Below are 24,062 nucleotides of genomic sequence, written 5' to 3'. Positions count from 1 at the left end.
AAAGTCAAACAAAATAAATAATAAAATACAATGGTCATTTACAAGCAAAAAGTCATAGTTTTATTAGCGTCAAATTGAAATATTGACTTTATGTGGGGGGAAAATGTAAGAGAAAATAGTAGCATAAGGGGGAAAAAAATCATAATTTACATGAAAAGAATCATAAAACTTCGACAGGAAAAAGGGACAAAATTCTCCAATAATCAAGTCCGAAGAAAAGACAACAATCATACAAGAAAAGTCCTAAATTTACATGAATAACATTTTGATATTACAAGAAAAATATTCGAAAAAAAAATCTGACCCAAAAATATTCACCAAAATAATGTTGTACTATAGGACGACTGGTTAGCACATCAGCCTCGCAGTTCTGAGGTTGCGGGTTCAAATCCCGGCCCCGCCTGTGTGGAGTTTGCATGTTCTCCCCGTGCCTGCGTGGCTTTTCTCCGGGCACTCCGCTTTCCTCCCACATCCGCAAAACATGCGTGCTAGGCTCATTGAAGACTCTAAATTGCCCGTAGGTGCGAATGGGAGCGCCAATGGTTCTTTGTTTCTACGTGGCCCTGCGATTGGCTGGCGACCGGTTCGGGGTGTACCCCGCCTCCCGCCCGAAGATAACTGGGATAGGCTCCAGCACGCCCGCGACCCGCGTGACGATAAGCGCTACGGAAAATGAACGAATGTGGTACTATTACCAGAATAAAGTTATATTACAAGTAAAAAAAAAAAAAATAACATCATAAGATTTCAAGAACAAAATTTCAGTATTATGAGTTCTAATTTTACGGGAATAAAGTCAATAATAATACCAGGAACCAAGTCGTGATTTATGACTAAAATTGTAATATTACAAGAAACAGTCATCATTTTATGACAGTTTTGAGAATATAATCCTATTATTACGGGAAAAGTAACATATTTACGATGCAATTTAATGAGGTCAAAGATGTCATTTACGTGAATAAAGTCCTAATATTACAAGAGTCATTTTTTTTTATGAGAATGGGATTTGTTTGTGCCTTGTTGCTTGGCGGATTTCGTGGAGCAAGAGCATATTTGGCAAATAGCGGAGTCATGCACGACTTCTACTTGGAACAATAAAACACAAGAAACCTTTTATGAAAACATAGCGCTGGCATTCCATTGGGTGTGCCTTCCGTAATAAATGTGTTATAAAATCAACACTCAGCCCTTTTTTATATGTGAGAATTTATACGCCTATGACCTGAACACTGATAAGAACGACTTTTAAAAAGATCCACAGTACTAGTGGCCTCGAAATCATAATTTCAAACCCTACCCTGATACTTTTGTTTCTATTCCAAAACTGGCCATATACAATAAATAACAACCTTGTCATATGAGTTACATAGTTTTTGTCATTTTCAATCCGTGTTCAGAACTGTGATTGTTTCTTAGCTACAGTGTACCATGACTAACAAGTGCAGCAAACATGCAGTAATTCTACTTTATCAAACCAGTTGTTGCCCAACATTCTCGACGATTATGTTGAACAGCGTGACCTCAACTTGCAAGCTTTTCGAGATTCCATCCGTTGCGCTAAACGGTGTCAGCGGGCTTCACAACGAGCAGCACCTAGCCAAGCGTTCTTCAAAAAGGAGGCCAACTGTTTATTGCCGATCACGGTTCAAGTTTAAAGCATAAAAAAAAAAAGAGAGAATTACACGTTGGGCTGGTAACTCAACCGCACCATTTACACAAGTCTGCTATCTTAATTCTAAGATTAAATGCAAAACGCCATAGACTAACAAAACGAGCATTGTCAAAACGGTAGTTAAAACACTGCGCAACAGTGCAGCAACACATGCAGACAGACAATATAACAATACTCACAGGGATATGTTGTTTATCCTCTGTGGAAAAACGATTACGACAGTTTACTGAATAGAAAGTCTTCTTTGTGTATCGTGTGTCAATATTATACTGCCCCCTGCTGGCCAATTATTATTATTATTTTTTTTATACTATAAATTGCAATACTATTGAGTGCTATCTCTCTTACACTTTTTTAATGTGTGTTATTTGCGGTGCTGGAACGGATTAATGGCATTTCCATTCTTCACAATCGGGAACGGTGATTTGAGCGTTGCGTCGGAGGTGATGACGACTTTGAAGCGTGTCAGCGGATGCGCGAGCTGGCAGACTTTCCTCAATTGTGGCCCAAATTCGAGGCTGACCTCCCGCTGGACCCCAGAGGAGCCTCCGGTGTCAAATGCGGTGTCAGTCAAGCCGATATGGTTTTGTATTTCGTAACCGCGCATCACATGTGCACCGATGCGTGTTTGTGTGAAGAAACACACGCACGGTCGCATCTCAACCTGCGGCATTGACAATTTGGTGACTGATGCGCTGCTTTTGATTGATGAGGCCCCGCTCTGGACCGTGTGCGGATGCTCTATTTATACACGCCGAAAGGCCGGGAATTCCATCACTGTCCGCACGGCACACATGTCTGGAGCCCTCCTGCTTCTTTGCTCTTTCACCCCCAAGAGAAGTGGCCGAACAGATCGCATTTCCATGTGGATCAGTTCATATTCGCCACAGTTTATTTATTTATTTTTTTTGGTTAACATGAAACGCGGGGAGACAAAACATAGAATCCTCCAATAATAAATAATGTTACAACGTTACAAGAAATAAGAAAGGTGAACAGGAGGAAAAGTATATATTACATATTGGGGGGGGGGGGAAGAAAAGTTATCATGAGAAGAAGTCATATGAAAAGAAAATATTTTATAGGACTTAAAAAAAAGGCAGAACAAGAGAAACAAAAGTCCAAAATTCATGTGGATAAAATATTAACAAGCAATGTTTTCCCATGAATAAACTGTTAATATGAATCCATTGGCCGCTTCATTGGGTACACATGCACATCCTCTTGACTTAAGAGCTTTGTCAAATTATGCCCAGAATGATCTACTACCTTAAAAGTGTTGCAGTTAAATAAAAAAAAAAAAAATGGGGATGAAAAGGTGAATGAAGTTGACTCCAGAAATTTATACTTTCATCTGTATTTGAAGTCCGACTTAATCCCTAAATTCTTGCATTTCCAGCTAAGTAGTTCCCGTTTTTCCCTTTCAGGAGTCCCCGCAGCTCAAGTCTCCGTGGGCCGAGTCCATGAGCCAGCTGATGAGGAAGCTGGATGCGCTCAATCTGGACATCGAGGAGGCTCTGAGCGCAGGCTCCTCGCCCTGTGGCACACCTGGCACCGACCGCAAGAAACAAGCGAGTCGCGGAAAGGTGCGCAAGTTCGTTTTCTCTGGTCCCAATCGTTTGAGGAATGGTGCCAAGTCGTGTTTCCAGCTGCCGTTGCATCACCATTAGGGTCACACCGGATTCCCTCATTTGCCAGCTGGGCCAGATGGCGGTTGAATCGCGTTCACACCACAAGCGAACTGCGCTTGAGTTCGTTTGGAACCGTACCAAGACCTGATTTATTTGTTTTGCACCAGAGAGTTCACACCGTTTGGTGCGTAGGGAGGCTGGGGTGACAATACGGTAATTCAGGTGATGTTCAAATCGAGTTTTGCCTTCTGAAAAAAGTGATGACGACTTTTGTAGCGACTTAAATATTTTGGAAAGTTTGATTCAGTCGGGTTTATTTCAGAATCAGAATCCTCTTTATTTGCCAAGTATGTCCAAAACACACAAGGAATTTGTCTCCGGTAGTTGGAGCCGCTCGAGTACGACAACAGACGGTCAATTGACAGAACACTTTGGAGACATAAAGACATTGACAAAAAACAAAAAACAATTGTGCAAAAAGATGCAGAGTCCTCTAGCACTTAGAGCAGTTCCAATGACTAATATCGCAACAGTCCGGTGCAATGAGCATTGGGCTAAGGGCGCTGAGACTTCAAGGAGTGGATGCGCTTTAAAGTGACGAGTAGTGCGATCATCTGGGACAATGTCGGTTGTCCAAATGTTGCAGATGCTCCTCAATCAGTGTGCAAATGGAGCAGATGCTACTCTGGCACGAGTGGCCAGTATATGCAAATAGTGCAGCGTGGCGAGACTACTACACTGAGTGCACGAGTAATACATAATTGGCCCGAATGAAATGTGACAAGAAACTCAAGACAAAAAAAATTGCCAGCTTGTTGTAATGAATTTATAGGTTAGCTGTTTAAGAAGTTGTTGGAATGTCTACTAGTTCTAGTTTGCATTGATCGGTAGCGCCTACCTGAGGGAAGGAGCCGGAAGAGCCGGTGACCGGGGTGCGGAGGGTCCGAGAGGATTTTGCACGCCCTTGTCTTAGTTCTGGCAGCGTGCAAGTCCTCAAGGGTGGGTAGGGGGGTACCGACAATCCTTTCAGCAGTTTTGATTGTCCGTTGCAGTCGGAGTTTGTCCTTTTTTGTAGCAGCACCAAACCAGACTGTGATGGAAGAACACAGGACTGATTCGACGACCGCTGTGTAGAACTGTCTCAGCAGCTCCGGTGGCAGGCCATGCTTTCTCAGAAGCCGCAGGAAGTACATCCTCTGCTGGGCCTTTTTGAGGACGGAGTTGATGTTGGTCGCCCACTTCAGGTCCTGAGAGATTGTAATTCCCAGGAACTTGAAGGTCTCGACGGTTGACACAAGGCAGCTGTGGCGAAGGATGCCTCCTGAAGTCCCTGTCCCCGCTCTGATATGCGTCCTCCTTAGCTTGGCGAAGCTGCTTAAGTTTAGCAGTGAACCACGGCTTGTTGTTGTTGAATGTGCGAAATGATTTTGTTGGTACACCAACCTCTTCACAGAAACTGATATAGGACGTGACAGTGTCCGTATATTCATCCAGGCTGCCAGGTGAATTTTCAAAGACACTCCAGTCTGTGCAGTCTAAACAGCTTTGAAGTTCCATCTTGGCTTCATTGGTTCACTTTTTCACTGTTTTCACTGGAGGCTTCGCGCATTTAAGTTCTTGCCTGTACGTCGGTATTAAGTGAATCAAGCAGTGATCGGACGAGCCCAGGGCTGCACGAGGTATAGCGCGGTATGCGTTTTTTACCGTAGTGTAGCAGTGGTCTAAAATGTTATTTTCCCTGGTAGGACAGTCGATGTGCTGCTTGTATTTAGGGAGTTCGTGGTTGAGTTTCGCTTTGTTAAAGTCCCCGAGAATAATGAGGGGTGAGTCCGGGTGTTTTTTTTTTCAATTTGGTTGACTTGTTCGGCGAGCGTTTGCAGTGCGGCGTTCGTGTTAGCTTGAGGCGGTATGTAGACTCCGGCCAGTATGTACGATGCGAACTCACGTGGCGAGTACAATGGTTTACAGTTTAAAAATAGCGACTCCAAATGCGGGCTGCAGTGTGTGCTGAGCTCCGTGACGTCCGTACACCATTTTTCGTTGATATAGAGGCATATCCCGCCGCCCTTTGTTTTCCCCGATGATTCCATGTCGCGGTCCGCTCGATGAACGTGAAAGCCGGGAAGCATGACGGCGCCATCGGGTACAGCGTCGCAAAGCCAGGTCTCCGTCAAGCACATGGCCGCGGAACGTCCGAAGTCTTTACTGGTCTTTAACAGAAGATGAAGCTCGTCCATTTTGTTGGGTAGGGAGCGTACATTCGCGAGATGGATCGACGGGAACGCCAATCTGTGTCCTCTCTTGCGGAGTTTCACCTGAATGCCGGCCCGTTTCCCTCTGTGGCGCCGCTTCCGTCTCCATGCGCCGAAAACCACGGACGCCGCTCCGGTGAGTAACTCGGAGAAAAAACTGAGCGGATTTGCGAAAGTTGGTGACAGAAAGTCCGGAGTAGCATCCTTGATGGTTAGCAGATCTCCCCTTGTGTAAGTGTAAGGTCTCCAAAGACGGACGAAAAACACCAAAACAATACTGGAGAGCGCGTTACCGAGGCGACCACACTGGTAGGCGCTCTCTTGGTCCAATTATTTAGCGGCGCTCACTTAGTAGTAGTTCGTACTATTTCCATGTGTTCTACAGTTATAAAGGCTCATGGGCATTGCAGTACATTCTTTCAAAGCATCCGCCGCATTCTTGGTCATGCCGTCAATCGGGCCTAAATCTGTTTACTGCGCTCCTCCAGTGTTACCGGAGGTGGCGGAAGTTCTCACACTCACACGTGCATGTTGTCGTTGAAGAGCTAGCTCGCTTGTATTCGCGTGAAGTGTGTGCTATCAAAACAACTTGCTCCCATAGCGTCGCTGATGTTGTGAACGGCGCAACAATTGTTACAGCAAAGTCGAATGCAGCGGCGAAAGTCGCCGCACGGAGGGAATTAGGGATAATTACTTTAGCCTGCGCACAATAACAGACGAGCTGAGATTTTCAGTGGAGGACAGAGAAGAGCCCCCCCCACATTTATCGAGTACGTTTTTCAACGGGTCAGCTTGGGAGAGGGTCTCACTCAGCTTGTCTGAAAATTCAGGTTTGTAAGCCTCTGTTCAACTCGAGCCTTGCGGTTTGACAGAGTTAATTGTTTCTTAATTGTCTATCTGTAATTTAATGACTTTGGCGTCAAAAGCCTTTTTTTCATTCTTGTTGTTGTTGTTGTTTTATAGTTCAAGGTGTCATGATAGCAAAAAATGATTAGCGTCAAAGGGACTGCTCGGCTTGACATAATTCTTTTCACAAAAAGCTGGCTTTCTCCGCACTTTGGTCCAAAGCTGGTGTGTTGGGTGAAACCAAGCCATGTTCCGCTGCTGATTACTAAAGACGGGAAAATGGTAGAGTCCAGCTATATTTCTGGTGAAAGAAGAGCGGCCACTCTTTGCTTCGGTAGGTTCAGCACAATATTCTGCGGGTCGCGTGCAGCTGGAATTATGGGGAAGTCTGCTTTGAAAGCAGCTGGCAGTCAATGAGTTAAGTACAGTAAAGGAAAGTGTTACTTAGTCCTTCAGGCATGTTGGAGGAAATGTAACTTGCTTTGATTGCTCCCGTAGGATTGTTGTCCTCGCTTCAAGTTGAATACGAGGACACTGCCATCGTTGTCACGCGTCCTTCTGACTTTTGTTTTCCCTGATTTTGTTTTCGCACGTCCTCGATGTGAGACGGAGGCCGAGAACAGGCGGCCATTGTGCTCGTTTTGATGCCAGTTGCTTCACAGGCCAGCCGAGGCAGCACCGAGGGCACAAAAGTCTCCTTTCGTGGTCCACAGAGGAGCTGTTGTGTTTTGTACTATCGGGTTCTTTAGGGAGGGTTCTGAAGGGCTGCCGAATGCCTGGCAGGCATCCGTAGAACCATCCCAGGCATTCAGTGTTGCCGCCTTTTAAAGGAATGACAGGCCAAGACGTCTTCACTGGGATGTTTGACGAGTTCATAGTTGCTGTCCTCTCAAAGGAGCATCTACACAAATAAGCTCTTTTGTGCGCCTCTGTCACGCCGAACGGTCGGCGGGGCCTCCGCTTTGCCTACCGCAGACGTTGACCTCAACCATTTGTTTTTATCCAGTCCTGTCCTGTTCTGTCCTGATCTGGTCTGGTCTGGACAGACAGATGGATGCTGAATGTTGCTGTGATGTTGTTTCAGCGCCCCGCTCCGAACCAAAGTCTGAATGGGCGAGCTGAGCGCGGGGAATGGTCGAGCCAAAGCGGGTCTTGTGTTCCTCGCGGCGCCTCCGCGGGGACGAGAGCGAGAAGCAAGAAGGCGGTAAGTTTTTTTTTTTTTTTTTTTTTTTGCGGAGGGTTCTTCCTGCTTTTCCCACATTACGATATAGCGCTTAGTTCTTTCGACGCCAAGGTGTCCGCTTTTGTTCGGGGCTGTATGCTAATGAGCGCTGTTGCCTCGGAAGCATCGTGCTCACAGCCTCCGGTAACTCTTTCATAGGGCCGGAAACTCTATTTGGTACCCTAAATGCTTAAACTACATTCATTACGGGGTAATCAAATTATGGGCTGGATGATTGATAGAAAAAAAGGACTGATGATAGACGGACATGCCGAAATTTTATTCTAAAATATTAATACAGCTGCTTTTTGCATTAAGCATAAATAGTTCAAAGTAAAATAAAAAGTAAAAAAACTATATAGCGTCCATCCATTCATCTTGCGTGTCGTTTTATCCTCACAAGGGTCGCGGGCGGGCTGCAGCCTATCCCAGCTCTCTTCGGGCGAGAGGCGGGGTACACCCTGAACTGGTCGCCAGCCAATCGCAGTAGTGTTAGTTTTTTTGGATAACATGTTTATTTATTATTTTCTGGCTCCAGCACTCCCGCGACCCTTGTGAGGATAAGCGGGATTTAAATTTTTATAATGCATGAATGCAGCTTTTTCATTATTTTCATATTAACATTTTTGACAGTGAACAACTTTTGATTTATATGAAAATCATTTTAAACATATTTCCGGATATATGAAAAATGCTAAACTCTATTCCAAGATGAAGTTTTAATAAAGCTATTTATCTATGCATTTATTTTATTTAAATTTATTTCTATTTCTATTTAAATTTAAATATGTTAAATGAACTGTTTCAAAGCCGGCACGGTGGGCGACTGGTTAGCACACCTGCCTCACAGTTCTGGGGACCGGGGTTCAATCCCCGGCCCCGCCTGTGTGGCGTTTGCACGTCCTCCCCCGTGCCTGCGTGGCTTTTCTCTGGCTACTCCGGTTTCCTCCCACATTCCCAAAACATGCACGCTAGGTTGATTAAACGTGAGTGCCAATGGTTGTTTGTTTCTATGTGCCCTGCGATTGGTTGGCGACCGGTTCGGGGCGTACCCCGCCTCCCGCCAAAGAGATAGCTGGGTTAGGCTCCGGCACGCCCGCGACCCGAGTGAGGATAAGAGTTTTTTTTACAGACCAAGCAGGTTTACAAAATGCTTGCGAGTCATTGGCGTTCGGATGGAGGTCTGACCGTGATCGTCGACGTTCAACGCGGCGCGGCCTCGCCGCCTTGTCAATAAAAAGCCAGCTTAGCCGTTCTTAAACTAGCGCCGCACAAACTATATACATGTCCCCATTCATGTGGGCTGAGAGCAACAGACAAGTGAGGGATTGGGAGAATGCAGAGCGGCTTTACGTTGAAAACCTTTTCAGCCTTGGCTTTGTGTGCCGCCTGCTCCACGGCTGTCTACCTTCCATTGAACACGACGTTGCTCTTTTCATTGCAATTACCCACAATAAAAAGGTCAGGGAGGGGAGGTGGCGTTCTGGCACATTTTGCTTACTGGATTATGCAAAAAAAAAAAAAGCAAAACTATTAGAATTTGACACAACGTGTAACTTTTGGCTAAAACACGCCCTTTCCTCCTTTGTGAGCTCTTTGTTTTCTGAAGCTTTCCCGTCTACACTTTTTCGGTTTGTTATCATATACAGAACTAAATGTTGCTTCTGCAAAGACAAAAAGACCCCAACAAAATAATAACACACCTAAGAAATACAACAAAAAACCAAAGAAACCAATTGGACAAAGGAGTTTGTCAAGGTATGAGTCTCGGAATTTGCCCCAAATGTCTGCTTCAATCCAAAATGGATGAAATGCTGTTCACCTTCGGGCATGGGTTCTTGAATTTTTATTCCTCAACTTTCTCACAAAGTGCGAGGCCTGGAATTCATCCCAAAAATCCTGCCTCAAACCAAAATGGCCAACTTCCTGTTCGATTTCGGGCACGGGTCCTTGAGACTTTTCCGTGCGTCCTGTTGTGACGCCCAATCTTGTGTCCATCGGTGAAACTGGTGCTAGGGGCCGATTTTATTGTTTTTTTTCCAACTTTCTTACAAGTTCGAGGTTTGGAATTCACCCCAAGATGACTGCTTTGAACCAAAATGGCTGACTTTTTGTTCCGTTCCAGGCGTGGGTCCTTGAGACTTTTTTCATTTGTCCTGTTAAGATTGACATGACCGCCCAATTTCATATCCATCATTGAAACTCTTATTATTTTTTTTCTCCGATTCAGATTGGCAGCAATGTCAATAGAGAAGGCCAAAATCCCAAATCAAATCTGATCGGAAATTCAGTTTCATCCAGATGTGGCGCCAGATAGAACCCAATGAAGATTTTACAAGTGACAAATGCGGAAGCCTTGGCGGAGGTCCGCCTCGTAAAGTCAAGTTTGCCCCCTCGAATGAGACGGCAGCTGTACCGTTCAACTGGAAAACGGGTTCAAAACAGCTGAGAATGTTTTGGCCTGGGACCACGTGTTGTTCGGCGGGAATGTACGAAATGTAGAAAAGATGTTTTTCTTCTTCCGTAAGCACTCCATACGACAGATGAACTTCTCTCTCCGGCCAGATTTTGTTTTATGGAAATGTTTTTTTGGCACCCGCTACCGTTCGACTCCCCCTTTTTGTCCGAATCTGAAAATGGAATGCACATCCTATCTGCATCAACGTGCAGCTAATCTCGGACGGAATGCGCTGGATGCTCCCAAGTAGTCTGGAAGATTGATTGTTTCACATTTGATCATCAAAATACTTTTTTTCCCCTTTGACCAGGACATTTCTAATGCAATTGACTTGTCTAGAATTGGTCAACAAATCGATCAACAGAAAGTCAAATAAGAAAAAAACTGACACGCGATTTATTTATATTACAATATTGTCAACTCTCTCTTAGGATCTCCTTAGATGCTTCATGTCCACCTAATGTTGCGTGGGCAGTGAGCTTTTAACGTAAGCTGATAAAAGCCAAGTCTATTGTATTGTTGTCGTGCCGCGTGCGTGTCGAGGACGAACCAAATCGGCGTTGACCGACTGCCAACGGGCCTCGTTGGCACTCAAAGCGTGGCCTTGACATTTTCCACAGGATGTCACGACATCGATCATTGTGACAGCTGCTCAATTGTCTCGTCGTGCTGGTGACCAACGGACAGGAGTCTTCCCTTGACCTTGGATTGGACTGACTCGGCACAGACAAACTGTCTCTCAGTACCGTAGATGCTGGCTGGCGGAGACTAGTGACTTTTACTCGTGCCTCTCCTGTGGTGGCGTCACCAAAAAAGTTACCCAAAAAAAGTCAAGAGTCAAAGATGTAGATAAAAGAGATGGATATTACAAAAAGTAAAACTACATTTACTGTAAGTACATAATTTGGCACAGTTTTTGTGGTTACTTTAGTAGAAATTGTACTTTTACAAGTAAATGTGTAATTTTAGAGTGTGTGCTTTAACAGCAAACAATTTGGTAATTTTGCATTTTTTTCCCCCCTAAATTTTAAAAATACATTTCAAAAATGTTATTTCGCAACAAACAATTGCTAACTTTACACATTTAAAAAAAAAAAATTCTAATAATTCAATATTACAAATAAAAAATGATCGATTTGTTAATTTTCAGTATTTTGTCATTTTAATTTCTTTGTAATTTTACAAGAAAAGGAGTCATTTTTTAAAGTTTTAAAATTCTACACTTATCTACAAAAGGGCTTAATTTTTTAAAAAAACCTTTTTTACAACCAATCATTGGTAATTTCACAATTTTAAAAAGATGTATTTGACAAGTTTGTCTTGATCATTTTACAAGGCAAACAAATGTCAAATGCTTGACTTTCACTGCCAGGTAACCACGTGAACTGCCAGATGTTGCGAAGTTCTACACGGTATTATGAATCGTTTGAAATTGCTCCCGGTTTAGCTTTTCAAAAGCCTTTCATCTCGACTAACCCCAAGCATGAATCACCAGCCAATAATACAAAGTTGGGAGATTTCACGGAAACGAAATGAACGTTGACGCCGCGGGTCGCCTCGGCGACTGCTCGCAAAAACACGGCATGCGCGACCACCGCCGCAGTCCCAAACTAGCGTATGCAGCGACAGGAAATTGGAAACGCTGAACGCGCCACGAAAAGAGAAGGTCAGCGGCGGCGGAAAGTGGCGGAGTCTCCGCCAGGGAAAAATGTGGAAAGCAGGCGAGTGTAAATCAAAGCGGTGTTGGGGGAACGGCAGGAAAAAGGAGAGGAATGTTGACATTGTCATCTTCCAGAATTTGATCGAGAGGCCCCGCTTCACAAAATAAAATATAAAATTGGGGGGGGGGGAAATAATCTGTCAATTTCTTTCTTATTTCAGGTCCCTCAGAAGCTTCTGACAGATTATTAAGAAAATGACTTTGACTATATTTGCTCTCTTTTTGCTCTTGTAGGTTTTCAACAAGATGGCAAGTGATGCAGGAGCAGGTAGGATGACAACTCTTCTGTGGGAATTTGGGATTTGTCGCTACATTACAATTATGTAAAAATGGTTCGCCTTTGCCATTCCTGTGGTGACGTCACAAAAAAGATCAATAATTCTGAAGAGTAAAAAAAATGTAGATGATTTAGGGTTTTTTCAATTTACAAATTGCCTTATTATCCAAGTAAAAATATGCCATTTTACAACATAAAAATCTTATTTTTTGTATTTAAAAAAAGGCTTAATTTTTGAAGTAAAACTGTGGGATGTTATACCAAAAATGTTGGTAATTTTACACTTTTTTATTTTACAAGAAAGTTTTGTAATTTTACAAATAAATGCCTCATCGCCCAAGTAAAAATGTGTGATTTACCAACAAGTATGTCAATAACGTTAAACATGTACAGAAATAATCTAATAGATAAATGCCTAGTAATACAAGTACAAATTTGATATTACGAAAAAAAAAAGATATTAATACGTGTTTGGGTAATTTTACAATATTTTCGTAATTCATAAAAAGTGTAATTTTACAATAAGCCAAGTTAAAAAAAAATGCCTGATTTTACATTGAAAAATATAGGTCATTATTTTTGTAATTTAGGTTTATATATATATATATATATATATATAATTTTACAAATAATGTTCAATTTTTACACAAAAGGATGTTTGATTTTACAGAAAAAAAGGCTATTTTACCTTTGGCCCATTTTTACATGAATGCTCTTTTTTTTTTTTTTTTTTTTTACAAGAATATTTAGGATTTTTTCTTTTTTTAACAATAAAATGTGTAATTATACTCCCACATAAAAGTATGACCATAACTACAGAAAGTTTCATTTTAAACAAAAATGTAAGTCATTCAACAATATTATTTGAATTTTACAAAACACGGTCAATTATTTCTGCATGTAAAAGAAAGTGTGGTTTTACAACAAAAATATAGGTAATTTTACATATTTCCTCAAGCTGTATATCCAAGATAGGGAATTATACACAAATATTGATTGTTGAAATGCAAATATATGTAGGTAATTCTGCAAGAAAACATTTTTGTCGAAACATTATGTTATGTGCTTTCGATGACTGCACAATGTTAATATGAGGCTAATGATGTTTATTTATTCCAACATCATTTGTGACTGAAGCTAAAAAAAAGGAACTTGGCAGCAGATGTGTGGAATTCTGTCTGTCAGACATTTTCTTTGCACAACTTTGTCCAGATTACTTTCAAAGTTTTTCTTCATTACAGTCCTGCGCTTCGATTTTCTTTGAGGCTCGCGTGGGCCTCCGCGAGATTGACAGCCGCAGGTGGCGCTGATGTTTCCAGAAAGCGTGGCCGCCGCCTTGTCTTCGAGCCCTTGTACTCGTTGGTCATTTAGCAGCGTGTAGTTCAAATTAGGCAGGGGGGGGAAGGGTGTAGCTTTGGGGTTTCGCATTTTCGATTTCCTGCAGTGGGAGTTCGTTCGCATTGCACTCTTGCGCGTGACGGGACTGCACAAGTGGACACAAGCAAAACAAAACAAAAAGCCAAAGATGAAAAGCCAACGCCACGCAGCTCCTGATGATTTGGAAAAATTGCACTTGAACACCAAACGGCCCAAAAAGCGTGAAAGCGTAGCACTTCCTGTCTTCTGGGAAGAAGAACGCGACCGCGGGGCCTTCGCACAAACGTTCCACCGTCCAGAAAATGTGTGAAAATGAGAACGAAGATATGAACAAACTGTCCGGTTTGTGTCCCCTGTGGAGAAACGGCAGGATGAGATCGCGTGAAGAAGGCTTTCTGTGTCTGCTGTCAGCTGTTCGGCCCACCGTGCCCCCCGGCCCCCCGGCCCCCCCCAAGCAGCTGCAGCCTCCCGCCAGGCTGTTTCTTCTTGTCTGGAGGCCGAAGATGATGACATTAGATGACAAGAGCACGTCAGTGCGGTCAAACGTGCGTCACTTGCACGCTCGCGACGGTGTTTTCTAAAAAGTAGGGTTCTTGCTTTGAAACCCTAATCCTTGCTTAAAACCAAATCCAGGTTGAATTCCTAAACTTGGCTTGAAACCTGAATTTGGAACCCGAAGCCTTGGTTTTAAACTTTAATTTGCAACACCGACACGTGTTCGAAACTCTAAACCCGACTTGAAATCCCAATTTGAAACCCTAACCCTAAATGAAAACGCAAATTTGTAACTCTTACCCATTGTACAAAGTCCTAAACTTGGTTTGATACCCTAACTCTTCTTTGAAACCCATGTTGTCTTTCAAATGTGACACGACCTAAAAAGAGTAGATGCGTTTCATGAGAAGTGGCTTTTGGAAAAAGCAGCATTGCGCATTTGTTTTGTTTAAAATGTTATTTTTGTCTGCAATTCCGCCCCCCCCCCCTCCCCCTCAGTGCTGTGTTTGAAATACAAAAGAGATTCTCAGCTAGCGCGCTTATTTGGAAAGAAAAACAAACAAACAAACAAAAACCTGCTGCTTATTAGGCCGTCGGCTTCTCCTATTGGTGCACCAGACGGATGACATCGTGCGCTAAATTTACACGCTGCGGACGGCGAAGGGTGCTGCTGGCGTGAAGGCAGCATGAAAAATTCCACACATGGAAAAATGGAAAATGACTTGCGGTTTCCTGAGCGCTGCGGAGGAGGCCAGCAGAGAAAAAAATCATAATAATGAGAAGAAGAAAAAAAAAAGGAGGCCGGTGGTATTTGGGGACTTTTTCTTGAGTGTACACGGCGCTCATTCATTTATCAAGGTTGTGAAAACAGTGCAGGAACCCTTTTTGGCTTCTACTAAATCACTTCATTAGGGTTTGAAATGTTGCTTTCAAGGTCCTCTCGAGAAAAATAGTTGAGGTTACATGCTAGCTTGAGACCATAACTCTGGTTTGAATCCTTCATTTGAAACCCTAACCAGTGTTTGAATCCTCACCCAGGCTTGAAACCGGAATTCAAATCCCTGACTTGAAACCCTAAGCCATGCTTCTTTGAAACCCAAAATTAGGATTCAAACCTTTCTTTGAAACCCTAACACAGACAGGCTCGAAACCCAAATTTGTAACCAATTGTGAAGCACTCACCTTTTCTTGAAAGCCTGATTTTAACTCCTAATTTGAAACCCTATCGCTGGATTGAAAACTCAAGGCTTAAATCAGCAACTAAAAACTAAAAACTCTGGTTTGAAACCCTAACACAAGCTTCAGACCTTAGTTTGAAATCCTAACCTTTGTTTTTAAACTCTTACCCTAACCCCGCCTTGAAACCCCACTTTGAAAGCTGAACCCTAACTTGAAACCCTAACCTTGGCTAGAAAGCCTACCCCAGGCTTGAGATCCTAATTTAATACCCCTACCTGGCTTGAAACCCGACTTTGGAACGCCAGACGTAAAACCATAATTTGAATGTCTAATCTTTGTTTAAAACCTTATTGAGACTTGAAAGCCTCATTTGAAACCTAACCTTTTTATCTTTTTTTTTTTAAAAAAAACCCTAACCCTCCCTTGAAACTGTACTTTGAAACCTTAACCCTATCTTGCAACCCTGATTTCAAACTCTAACCTCGGCTTAAAGCGGTTTGGACCAGACCCAACGGCTCCGAAGCCTCTTCAAGTTTATGCACATTTTAACGTGACACACATTCCGCACGAGGCCAAGCCAAGAACATTTCCGCCGAGGTGGTTTGGATCCATTTACCCACACGGGATCTTTTCGCCGGCTTCCCAAATCTCACGCACGAAACCGCGAGGATTCCAGATGTTGCGAGGGAGCGAACGCCCTCGCGTCACACCTGCGCCGCTCTCCAATGTGCGCTATTAAAAATGTGCATTTTTGAAACCGTTGGGGCTCGGTCGCGGAGCAGATTTCTTGCACATTCTGCAAAAGTCGATCTCGACAGGGACTCGCCCGCCCGACCCCTGGCAGTTCGCGAGCTGTACGTAGCTCGGGGGTCTGCTAAAGCATTTGGATGATTATGTCGTGGTATCATTTAAAAAAAATTGCGTACCCGCAGTACATAGGGCGACTGGCGCACCAGTAAAACAGCTGTTTGTTTTATTGGTGCACCGGTTTAAGGTTTTAAGCAGACAAGTTCGGGTAACAAGATCGTGTTTTGAATTTGGCTTCCAGAGTATGATTTCAGTCCAGGCTTGGGGTGACGAAACATTCGAACCCGTTTCGGGCTTCCAAATGGGGTCTCAGTCCAAGCTTAAGGTTTTAAAGTAGGATTCTAAGCCTGGGTTAGGGTTTCAAACCAGAGTTACGGTTTTAGTGTAGAACTTAGGATGTCGAATTGAAACACGGTTGACGGAGTCCGAAATTGCTCCCCTTCAGGAGGTCCCCGGACCCACAAAGTTTGAGAGGCCCTCTTCTCTACGAGCCGCTCTAAAAAAAAAAAAAGTCAGCAGGCCCAGCAGGCCAGAGAATGAACACAATACTTGCCCTTGTGTATTCAGAGCTTATCACGGCTGTTGACTTCGACAGCGTCACTCGCACGACCGCAGTCTGGGGACTCCACGTTTCCTTTTACAACAATTAACACTTCTGTTTTCGTGTCTTCAAAAAAAACTAAAAAAATCATCTGTTTACACTTTTACGACCAATGTTCTTTTTTTGGGGGGGGGGGTTGAATTAGGAGAGACAAAGTTGTATTCACGTTTCTTAGCAACTTTTTTTTTTTTTTTTTGAAACTATCGTTAACCTGGGCACAATTGCCTCTGTCATTTCTGAACTTTTTCGGAAAACAACAAATACTTCAACTTCCTGTTAGTGCCTGGTGATTCACGTCAACTTCCCGTTAAAGAAAAAGAAGAAATCCAAAAATGTGAAAATAAAATTTGGTAATAGGGCTTTTGAATCCGTGGGTTTTGACCCGTACGTTTGAGGGTGGTTGACTAGTTGTAGATCATTTCCGGTTGCTGTCAACTAGTGTTCATCAACCTACTTTTAGTTGTCTCAACTTCTTGCTCGTCTGCTTCAGCTTTTTTGTTAGTTGCAACTTCCTGTTGGTTCATGTTCACTTCCGGGTTTCAACTTCCTTTCAGCGTGTGTATATTTTACCCCGCAGTACGGCGAATTATGCGCGATATGAATATATTACAAAAAATCGGCAAGAGGCGAACCGCAATATAGCGAGGGAACGCTGCATATCATTAACATCACAGCAGACATAACATGAGCTAACCACGTGATTACAAAATGTGTATTTTTGACACTTTAGTGCGGACGTGGGCACGAAACAAGTGAGCGATTGGGAAATAAGTGTGACCCTGTAAGCAGGTGCTGGAGGTTGATGTCAAATGTTTTCCCGGGCGAGAACCCATTGGGGGACGTGACAGCATTCCATGCTTTGTCATTCAGCGGGACAACGGCCACGTACGCTTCGTTCTTCCTCGGGCCCCCCCTCCCCGCTCACGCGCATGCGCTGACCTCTGCAACGCTTTCACACTTAAACGAACTCGGTGGGTTTCCTCGCTGGTAAACGCTCGCAGAACGAGCGCAACGAGGGAAGACTTGAACAAACAAGTCCGACTTTACCTCTGGGAAAGTAATACGCGAGAAGAAGCCGTGACGAGCGATGACGGAAGGTCCTGAAGAAAACAAGATTAGGGACCACTTTAATGGAGTGAGACCCCCCCCCCCCCTACTCACAATCCCCCCATTCCCTGGCCCCCAGCCGCCCCCTCGTCCTGAAGCCATAATCTAAACCCAGATATGCACCACATGTGTGGCTCCTCTGGAAAAATGAACTCGACTTGGGAATATATGGTCAGGAAATTTATAGCACATGCCTGGGACGAGCCCTCGGGGGTTGTGGTGTGTGTTTGCGTGGTGGTGTGGGGGGGTGGGGACTGTATACGTGCCACGCTCTCCCTGAGCCTCGTCTCCATCTGAGAGCTCTCCCACCCGGACTATTTAACGAGGCCTAGCGGAAGCGTGACCCGCGCATGGAGGAGAAATCACTTTTCCTCACATCTGGCATTTTTCAACTTCCTGCTCATTTGATCAACTCTCGTCACTTTGTTGCAACTTCCTGGCCCATGAGTCGGATTATTATTTGTATTTTTATTTTTTTTTTGCTTTACCCATCAACTTTGATGTCAGTCTATCCAAACACTTTATTAGTTTGTCACAACTTCCTGTTTGCATCAACATTTATTTTTTTGGTTCTGTTTTGTTTGTTTCAACTTGATGGTAGTGTGTTCGTTAACGTCCTGTTAGTTTGTTTCCACTTCCTGTCCGTCGTTGTTCACTTCCAGACCCGACTTTGCCGTCACCGGTGCCCTTCTTTTCCCAGCGCACCGCTCACGTGACGTGAATTCGAGACTCCGCGATAGCGTCGTACGAGTCAAAGGTGCACTTCATGGGGGGTGTTCTTGCTTAAGTGGTCCAAAACAAACAAAGACGATGCGCCTGCGTTGGGTGGGCGTGGGGTGAACATTCTCTCGGGCCTGATTGATGTTTCCTCTTCTGTCGTCGACTCGCCGCCAAGAAGCGGTAGCCACAAATCGCTGCATTCTGTTGACCTCGCTGCTAACTCACGTCAAGCCGGGTCACGATATTGCCGCACTTTGACCCAACGGTCGTCTCCGTCCAGTTCTCCCTCTTCTCCGTCTTGACTTCTAATACACTTAATCATTTATTATCTGCCTCACAACCTCACAGGGCCAACATTGTCCCATATGAGGGTTAAAAAAAAAAAAAAAAAATGATACGACCGGGACTAACGAGAACACTGGTGTCAAGTTCAAGGCCCGGGGGCCACATCTGGCTCGTCACATAATTTTATGTGGCCCGCGGAAGAAAATCCTTTTTGTCAACTTCCGTGATTCTTGAGAACATTTGTACCAACATTTGAAATTGTCATATGTAACAAATAACGTTGAGATATTGCAATCATGTTTTTTTTTTACCTAAACCCTTTTGACAGTAAGTTGGACAAAATATTATCCTTGACTTCTGATTTGAAAATGAGTTATCCATCAATATGTTGTGTGATACTATGATTTCAGTCATAATGGCTCTCTGAGGAAAACTGTAGCAACAATGTGTCCCGTAAAAAAAAAAAAAAAAAAAAGAGTTTCACAGCCCTGAACTAGAAGATGACAGAAACTTAACGGAAGTTGTTACAAAGTAACAGGACGTGGGATCAAACAAGCAGAAATAGTATCAGGCGGCCAACTTTGTGGGGAAAAACAAAAAGGGAATGAGCCTCTAAAATCCTCCATGACAAATAGATTCACGAAAAAGCAATTCCTGAAGTTCATGATCTATTCTACTGCCCACACTGCTCTTCTGACAAAGAATGTTCCATTTGCGATAGTCGGGTGGGTTTTGAGGGCAAACGATGCCGTATGAAACGTCACGGTAACTTTGACGTGTCGACGTCTCAGAATTTCGGCCGATTGGTGGATATTTTTAACTGAATCTTGTGAGCCAATCGGAGAGGCGGTTCTCCGAGTAGCAGAACAGGCGACATCACACAAAAACCTCCATTTCTCCGGGACCCATCATCCAATTTTCTAAATTCTTGCTGCGTTTTACTGGGGTTGGAGTGGCCGTTCCAAACACACTCAGCATTTTGTCACACTGTCATGTCTGGCAAAACAAACTGTTGCCACACAAAGAAGAAGTCCAATTCCAACTGTCGTCTGCGAGCAAGCCAATTTGGTAATCGGCTCGGTTCACTTCCTTCTTGGTTTGAATTTTGAAGTGTTCAGCTTCCTGCACGACGTAGGCCGACGCGTCCTGGCACCGACCGCTTCCCGAATCGTCAGAGGATCGGATGGAAACACGTTGTCGGAGTGTGCCGTCGATTTCGCGTCCGCTTTCTGTCTCAGTTGCGCTTTTAGCCGCAGGTCGGAACAAATGGCGCTTAAAATAGCAGCACGCTGATCGCCGGTGAACGCATTCCTGTCTTTCACCCACGCTCGACACACACGTGCCCACGCACACACATACACACACACACACACACAACTGGCCCCAAGGTTAGGTACACGTACAGTGTACCTGCATACAAAAAGACAAAGTAAACATTTTGTGTTATTTCTAGTCGTTCTGATTGTTGGTATTGTGCAAGGTGGCTGTTGTCATGCAAAACTGACAAGGAGCGATGACAAAGTATTTGTGCCGCACGTCTCCGTTGACCAATCGGAATCCAAGCGTGCCAGAGGAGGGAACGTACTCGTCAAATGGACGCGACGTGAATTGGGCTCAAGCGTCGTTCGAAGGCTGAAACACTTCACACTATATTCACCCTTAGATGAGTGTGGAGTCCTTTTTTTTTTTTTAATGGGACCGTGCTAACAGTTTCCAAGAAGGCGCTTGCAACAGCTCGATTAATCAATGTGAAAGAAATTGGATAGAAACAGTTATTATGAGGATTTTGTTGGCCCGCATTCACAGAGATGGCAAAAGCACTTACACACACCGTACTCAAGTAGAAGTACAGACGCTTGTGTGAAAACAGACTCTGGTAAAAGTAGAGATTAGACGTCGAACGCCAGACGGTGGTGATTTTCAGGATGGCACAAGTCAACTTCTTCGTCATTCTCGAGTTGAAAACATCAAACAATTCCCTTCAATAGGGCCACGGATGGGGAGCACAAGCAAAAAAAAAAAAAATACACAAGTGCGGTACAGGCGCCACGGAAATCGACTCGAGTACAGTAACAAAGTATTTGTATTTAGAATTCCCCGTTTAATTTTTGGTTAAGGTGTATTTTTTTTCCAGTTATTATCATGAGCTAATTTACAATGTTTTTGTGAGTGCGTTCACAGTGTTAGCAACACATTGGGAACGTGTTGTTTTGATAGCAGTGATACATATATACATATATATATATATATATATATATATTTTTTTTTTTTTTTTTTCTTCCCACGCAATTTAATGAAGGAGGGAAATTATTTTGTGTGCAGTTTTTTTTCTTCATTGTACCAAGTTATGAAAACATGGTAGCCTGTTGTATCCAATTGACATAAATCCTATTTTTTACTTCTGTACTTTTGAAGTCTACTTGTTCTTTTTTTTTTTTAAGAGTAGTGGAGAGTCGAAGTATTTTTTGCCACCTCAGCAAAATTGCAGTAGTTGGGCCTCATTTGTGAAGTCCGTCATTACCATATTTCCATCGTTCGCGTGGGTGTTTTCATGTCCCCTGTCACCTGAGAGTGGGACACATTTCCCACAGTCCGTGAACGCATCACGGCGGTGAGGCTCTCGCCGTGCGTGGCTTCCCTCGCGCGCACACGCACGCGCGCACGCACACACACGAGCACATCTGGTGTGAAGTGTGAACGTCTTTGACCATTATTTCTGTACTTTGACGCTTGATGATAACGTTTTCACTGTGACGTGGACTTATTTTTATTTTTTTTCCTCCGACACGCGCCACTGGAAAAGTAATAGAAAAAAAGGGGCAATTTCATTTTTTTTTTTTTTTTTGGCTTCAAGTTGGTTCGAGGATTTTTTGTGTGTGTATTTATTATGTCCGAGTGCGATGACGTCTAAACGGACGTCGGCCACGCTGAAGCTGCGGCGGTCCTTTAGCGAGCAGCTGCGGAACTCCACGTCCAAAGCTTGGGACTTCATCTGGAGGAATGTCCGCGAGCGGCGGCTGGCAGGTCAGTGGAACCCCCGCGCGAGGCGCGGCGAGGCGCCCCGAGCCCGGCTTCACGCCTTCCAGCTGCACCCCTAACTCTGGAAGGTTGCAAAAAAAAATTTTTTTTTGTTAAATTAATAAATTCAAGATTAGATATAAATATTATGCACGTATTTACGTTTGATTTAGGGCACCGCAGATTGGTATCATACGAGAGAAAGTCTTTTTTTTTTTTTTTTTTTTTTTTCATAAAACATTTGTATTGGGAGAAAATCAGCAAGTATAGGAACATTATTTTCCATGTCTCACATTTTGTATGCGACCGACATTTTATATGATTTTATATGTTCACGCCTTTTGCTAACTTTTGAGTTTTTGTTTTGTACTCGTGCAAGTGCAGGCCGGACTTGCCCGCACGGTGGCGCCAGTGAGTTGTCTCTGCTTTGGAACGTGTCAGACAGAAGTAATGAAGTGCTGTGTCTGGATTTTCCAATGTAACCTTCAGTCAAGCGTTCAAAAACTAAAACTTAAAAAAAAAAAAAAAAAAAAAGGAGCATGTTTGTGCTATTTTAAAATGTCAATTTATTCATTTTCTTCCTTGGCAGCAGAGTGACCTAGTGGTTGGCACATCTGCCTCACGGTCAAGGGTTCTGAGTTCGACTCTCATCTGTGGCTTTCCTCTTTGGAGTTTTCATGTTGTGTCATTGGTTTTCACTGGGTACTTTAGTCTAACTAAAGACTCTAAATTCCCCATATGTGGGAGTGTGAATGGTCATTTGCTTGTATATGTGCCCGTCGGTGACCAATCCAGGGTGGAGCCTGACCGTAATGAGGGCGCAAACTATTGGGAAAGTGTTTTACTTTCCTCCCATTTGAAACCTACATGCAGTTTTGCAGTGCTGCTGTTTCCTTTTTTGCTCTTATTTTTCTAATTGCAGACACACGTGGACTCCAAAAGTGCGAGTCGCTCTATTCATATCTCGCAGTGTGTTGCAATCGCCCGTGTAGTAACGCACACGTGAACGTGAGGCTTCTTCACGTGGGAACGGCACACTAGGAGGAGATGAAGTCATGCTAATGGAGTCCAGATGCCGCATACGACGGCTCTCAAAATTTCGGGTCCAGGGACCCCTGACGGGGGAGAAACGTTGCCAGGGACGCTAAGTCAGTTTCGTGTGCACTCCTAAATGCCGTAGGAATGAAAAATGTCGCCTATTTTGGAGAACAAAGTTGTCATGTTAGAGAAAAAAAAGAAAGGTCGTGAGAACAAAGTTGTTTTGGGAGGGGAAAAGAAGCATCATCTTTACAAGAACAACGATAAAAAAAAAAAAAAGTCAAAATAAAGTCATAATATTATGATATTAAAGTTTAACCAGGAAAAAAGAGTCATATTTTAAAGAGGGTGAATTTCAAAATTCAACTTTATTCTCAGAATATTATGCCCTTTGTGAATAAAAGACACCTTTATTCTCCAAAAATGCAAGACTATATTCATGTAATAAAAAATGTTCATACGCCACACCACAGGATCATCACTCGGCATGATTTTTGTCGACACATCCAACGATTGGGCTTTTGCGGACTCGGATCGGAAGGGAGAAGAAATGCTGGAATCGGTATTTCCGCACCACGACACCACACACCACCAAGACAATCGCTGAGGCTACGTTCACGCTGCAGGGTGTGATACCCAATTCAGATTCTGGTCAACGCGTTCGAGTTGGAAATGGCGTCCGTCCGTCCGTGAAGTGCCCAAACCACGACGTGACGTGGCGCAGTGTCTTTACGGAAGTCAACGCGTCGATCTCAGTCCTGACGCACTTGTGGCAATTTCAAGGATTTTGTGCAACCGGAGCCAACATTTTGTGTTCACCACTGCCTGTTTTCTGCCCCTTCGTCCGCCATCGTTTCGTCAAACAATTACCACGGTTTTTCGCTTTTTGACGACGTAGCGGTCGGATGAAGTTGCATCGGCTACGTGTCCGATTTCTATCCACGTACGAAAGAAGCCTGGGTCGGATTTGGAAAAAATCGAAATAGTACGGTTAACGTTGACATTAAAAAAAAAAATCCCATACACGTCACATACGGGCAAAAATACAACCAAATCTGAATTGACCTGCGTTGTTAACATAGCCTTGGATCAATGCTCAAATTCGGCGCCATTATCGTTGTGCGTACACCACACATGCGATAATGTGGCCAAATAGTCAAATGTGTCCCGATTCTCGGCCTCGCCTGTATCAATGTGTAGCGAGTGGCGGGAACGTGGTCGACGACACGTTTGTGCGAATTGAATGGATTCCCTCTGAGCTGCCAGCCACGGTGATTCATGCGCTGCGAGGTCAAGCAGCTGCGCGCGGAACGCCAGGTAGCGGCAGCTTAGCGTGCCGGGACGTGTTTGACTA

General features: G+C 43.8%; 1 protein-coding gene across 3 annotated transcripts in view; it reads left to right on the top strand.

The window, feature by feature from the left end:
* stard13b (StAR related lipid transfer domain containing 13b) overlaps window positions 1–24,062 on the top strand; it is a 66,380-nt gene that overhangs the window by 8,717 nt on the left and 33,601 nt on the right. For 2 of the 3 annotated variants that reach the window (XM_061782219.1, XM_061782220.1), the window contains exons 3-5: window positions 3,103–3,261; window positions 7,489–7,608; window positions 12,039–12,072. In XM_061782219.1, the coding sequence (XP_061638203.1) occupies window positions 3,103–3,261; window positions 7,489–7,608; window positions 12,039–12,072 (313 nt within the window). Of the gene's footprint in view, window positions 1–3,102; window positions 3,262–7,488; window positions 7,609–12,038; window positions 12,073–21,276; window positions 21,677–24,062 lie in introns of those variants that run through there. The other variant, XM_061782223.1, reaches the window with a different exon arrangement.

Source organism: Phyllopteryx taeniolatus, chromosome 8, assembly GCF_024500385.1.
Source record: "Phyllopteryx taeniolatus isolate TA_2022b chromosome 8, UOR_Ptae_1.2, whole genome shotgun sequence".
Lineage (NCBI taxonomy): Eukaryota > Metazoa > Chordata > Actinopteri > Syngnathiformes > Syngnathidae > Phyllopteryx > Phyllopteryx taeniolatus.
Note: the sequence above shows the minus strand (reverse complement) of the source record. Positions and strands in the feature narration are given on the sequence as shown.